The sequence below is a fragment of the Frankliniella occidentalis genome, unplaced genomic scaffold (assembly GCF_000697945.3).
Source record: "Frankliniella occidentalis isolate FOCC.00 unplaced genomic scaffold, Focc_3.1 Scaffold44, whole genome shotgun sequence".
In the NCBI taxonomy this organism is placed as follows: domain Eukaryota; kingdom Metazoa; phylum Arthropoda; class Insecta; order Thysanoptera; family Thripidae; genus Frankliniella; species Frankliniella occidentalis.
The window spans coordinates 1,211,395-1,215,010 of NW_026267174.1; the positions used below are offsets into that span (position 1 = coordinate 1,211,395).

Below are 3,616 nucleotides of genomic sequence, written 5' to 3' on the forward strand. Positions count from 1 at the left end.
GGCCGTAGAGGCGCTCCGGCGCCGCGCCAGGCGGGGGAAGGGCTCCGGGCGGCCGCCGGTATAAGAGGCTCCTGGGGGCGGGAGGAGGCACAGTCCAGCACCGGGACTGCAGCACTCCACACAGAGCAACATGAACCGCAAGGTGAGTGGCAAAGTGAAGTGAAATAGTGACTCGACCCAAGGATAACTCGCCAGGGAGTAAGTATACAAGTGCAAAAGTGAAACAACGAAGAAAGTGATACGAAATGGATACGAATGGAGCCCGCTTCCGGCAGCAACACGCCGAAAAGCACGGTATAGGTTTGCTATTCTGGCCATTGTAGGGCCTTCTTTTTAACAGTGAGTGTAACGTCCTTAAAAAAAATACCTACGGCTCAACGTTTTAAACGGGAACTGTAAATACATCCCTCGTTAACATTTCGTGGAAGGTGGAGAGCCGACGGCCTTCTGCTAGAGCAGGAGAGGTGGGGGAGGGGAGCATGGGGTTGGGTGTGGATCAGAAAAATTGCGAGGTAGAATAGAAAGCTGGAATTGCAGACGTATCGCTTCGGGCACGACTCTCTGCGGATGGATTCTGCCGGAGCGTTGCGTAACCCTTGGGCAGGCAGAGCCAGCCAGGCAACGGGGAGGGGGTAGAACAATAGGCAAGCCGGCGGCAGGCAATTGGCGTGTGAGGCAATTTGATAAAGCGGCTGGCGTGGTATCAATCCACCCTACACGCGGCCGGACGGCAGGACAATTTGGGTCAGTGCCCCGCTCCCCCACCCGGGCTTCCCTCGACGAGGGAGTTTCGCCACGAACACGCTCATGAGCGACGGCCCTGAGAGTAGCAAGTAGTCACTTAGGCGAGCGAGATATCCGCTCATGGGGAGTCTGCCGCCGGGGAGTCACGCTCTTGGGCGATGGCCCTCAGATCTGCAAATAGTCTGCTCGGCAAGCGGGACATCCACTCATGGATTGTCTGCTGCTGCAGGGAGGGGGATCACGTTAGTCACGTGCGCGCCCGCGCGCCCTCACGTGGGTGAACGGCGAGCGGTGCACCCTGCAGCGAGGAGAAAGTGGGCTGATCTAGGAGAGCAGTGCGTGGCGGGGCGGGGTGGGGCGGAAAGGCGAGTTGGTTTGGTCCAGCATGGCCGGCGCCCGTTCCATGTTCACGTCTAACTCCGACGTTGTTTTCTTTTCTTCCTTTCAGGTACTTCTGCTGTCGCTGGCAGCGCTCCTGGCGCTTGCCGCGGCAGAGGAGCAGAAGGCGGCGGAGGAGAAGAAGGAGGTGGCGGCCACCGAGGAGAAGAAGCAGGAGAAGCGTGGCCTCCACGACCTGGGCTACGGCGGCGGCATCGAGCTGGGCAGCTACGGTGGCAGCTACGGCGGCAGCTACGGCGGCGGCAGCTACTCGCACATCGAGCGCGGAGACTACGAACACCACCCCGTGCACCACGAGCACGTCAAGACCGTCACCGTCCACAAGGAGATCCCGGTCCCATACCCCGTCACCATCGAGAAGAAGGTGCCTTACGAAGTCAAGGTCCCCGTCGACAGGCCGTACCATGTGTCCGTCCCCAAGCCCTACCCCGTCACCGTCGAGAAGCCCGTCCCCTATGAGGTCAAGGTGCCCGTGCCCCAGCCCTACCACGTGACCGTCGAGAAGCACGTGCCCTACCCCGTCAAGGTGCCCGTCGACAGGCCGTACCACGTGTCCGTGCCCAAGCCCTACACCGTTGTCGTCGAGAAGAAGGTGCCCTACACCGTCGAGAAGAAGGTCCCGTACGAGGTCAAGGTCCCCATCGACAAGCCCTACCCCGTGCACGTGCCCGTCGACAAGCACGTTCCCTACACCGTCGAGAAGAAGATCCCCTACGAGGTCAAGGTGCCCGTCGACAGGCCGTACCACGTGCACGTCCCCAAGCCCTACCCCGTCATCGTCGAGAAGAAGGTGCCCTACACCGTTGAGAAGAAGGTCCCCTACGAAGTCAAGGTGCCCATCAAGGTGCCCGTGCCCCAGCCCTACCCCGTCGAGGTCGTCAAGCACGTGCCCTACCCCGTGTACCACAAGGAGGAGCACCACCACGAGAGCTACGGCCACGAGGAGCACGGCGGCCACTACTAAGCGGGTCGCTTCGCGTCGCGACCACGGGCCCCGGGACCTGGAGCAGCGGGATGGCGCGTGTCCTGCGCGCCCTTCGCGGCCCCGGCCCTGCAGCCCCTCCAAAATGTGATTCTCGTCCTTCATCCTCGCTCTCTTCATCGTCATCCCCTCGTCCCCATCCCACTCTTCATCCCCTCCCCCCATCCATCCATCCGCCTTCGCCTTAGCGTCATGTCATCTCACTTCATCCAAAAGAGTAATATTTAAGTGGATAATATATAAGTAAAATAAACGACTGAAACCCACACTAAGCTAGCAGTGTACCTGATTCCCCCGCCCAGTCAGCCCCGATGTGGTAACCTTGCCCCGTTAGCTGTTACGAGCTCGTGTAACACAGGGCAGCTCCGGTCAGTCCGGACGACTTCCGATCAGGTCTAGACGCCAGCTTCCGTCACACCCAACCCAGTTTCGGGGCTCGTCAGATAGAAATAAACCCAGAGTCAAAAGGTTTCGGAAATCGAAAAAAAAAGTAATCATGTACCACATACTTCGATAGACGCTCACGCTATCCATCTTCAGGTGCACGGCACACGTATGCGAATAAGACATACCAACACACAAAGGAGATCCGGCGTGTGGACTTTCCTAACGTCCCAAATGTCTTCACTCTCATCATGTGGGCCCGCGCCCGCCCGCACGCACCCGGACGCACGCAAGCAAACGCACGCTCGCAGGCGCACGGCACGCTCTGTTCCTGCGGGCGTTGCGCTCATAACGAGCGCACCGTTGCAGCTGCCGGTGATCTAATGTCCGCCACACACACACACACACACACACACACAGCAGCTGCACAGCCAGCTCAGCTGCACCCTTCTAGAGAGGTCCAGCCAACAGCGATCGCGCCTGCGGTCGGTGGCGCCTGCTTTGCTTGGCAGCTGCGTTGAACGCGCGCCCCTGCCTTCAGCTGCCCCGCAGCTGTCCCCACACGTCTAACCAAGTCAAGCTGTTGGCAGGTACGATGCATACATAATAAAACACTGCGCATAAACCCAATTTTTCTTTCCGATACGTTAAAGAGACGGTGTAGACAGACCGATCCAAAATTACGCACTAAAATAAATATTTTTAGTTTTACTTTTAACGATTTTCGAGCGCTTACTAATTCTCTACTACTCCTTGGCCTGCCGCAGCAGATCGCATACCACAAACGGAAGCCGAAGCCAATAAGAGAAGTGGTGGTATAGGCCATGGAGGGGAAAGACAATCATCGCGAGGGAGGGGGAGGGAACAGAACACAAGGCGGGGAGGGGAGGGGAGGGACAGAGGATTGGCGTGTAACTTGCCAGCACACGCCACGCAGATACGAGCCTCTTGCTCGTCCACTTGATTGCTCGCATCACTCTGTGCGCTCATAGCGCGGCACGGCACGGCGCAGCGCGCACCACATTCGTAACGACGACCACTTTCGAAACAGTCCAAGCTGGACCAGTGGAGCGTCCAGGAGGGCAGTGCCCCAGGCCGCGGGGGGGG

General features: G+C 59.0%; 2 protein-coding genes across 2 annotated transcripts in view; one reads left to right on the forward strand and one right to left on the reverse strand.

Moving 5' to 3' along the window:
* The window catches only part of LOC113212059 (angiotensin-converting enzyme-like), a 98,098-nt gene that overhangs the window by 53,398 nt on the left and 41,084 nt on the right, over positions 1-3,616 (reverse strand). The window lies entirely within an intron of this gene.
* LOC113212122 (uncharacterized) lies at positions 33-2,397 on the forward strand. The gene is made up of 2 exons (XM_026430718.2): positions 33-142; positions 1,193-2,397. The coding sequence occupies exons 1-2, from the start codon at positions 131-133 to the stop codon at positions 2,105-2,107; spliced, it is 927 nt and encodes a 308-aa protein (XP_026286503.1). The 5' UTR covers positions 33-130; the 3' UTR covers positions 2,108-2,397.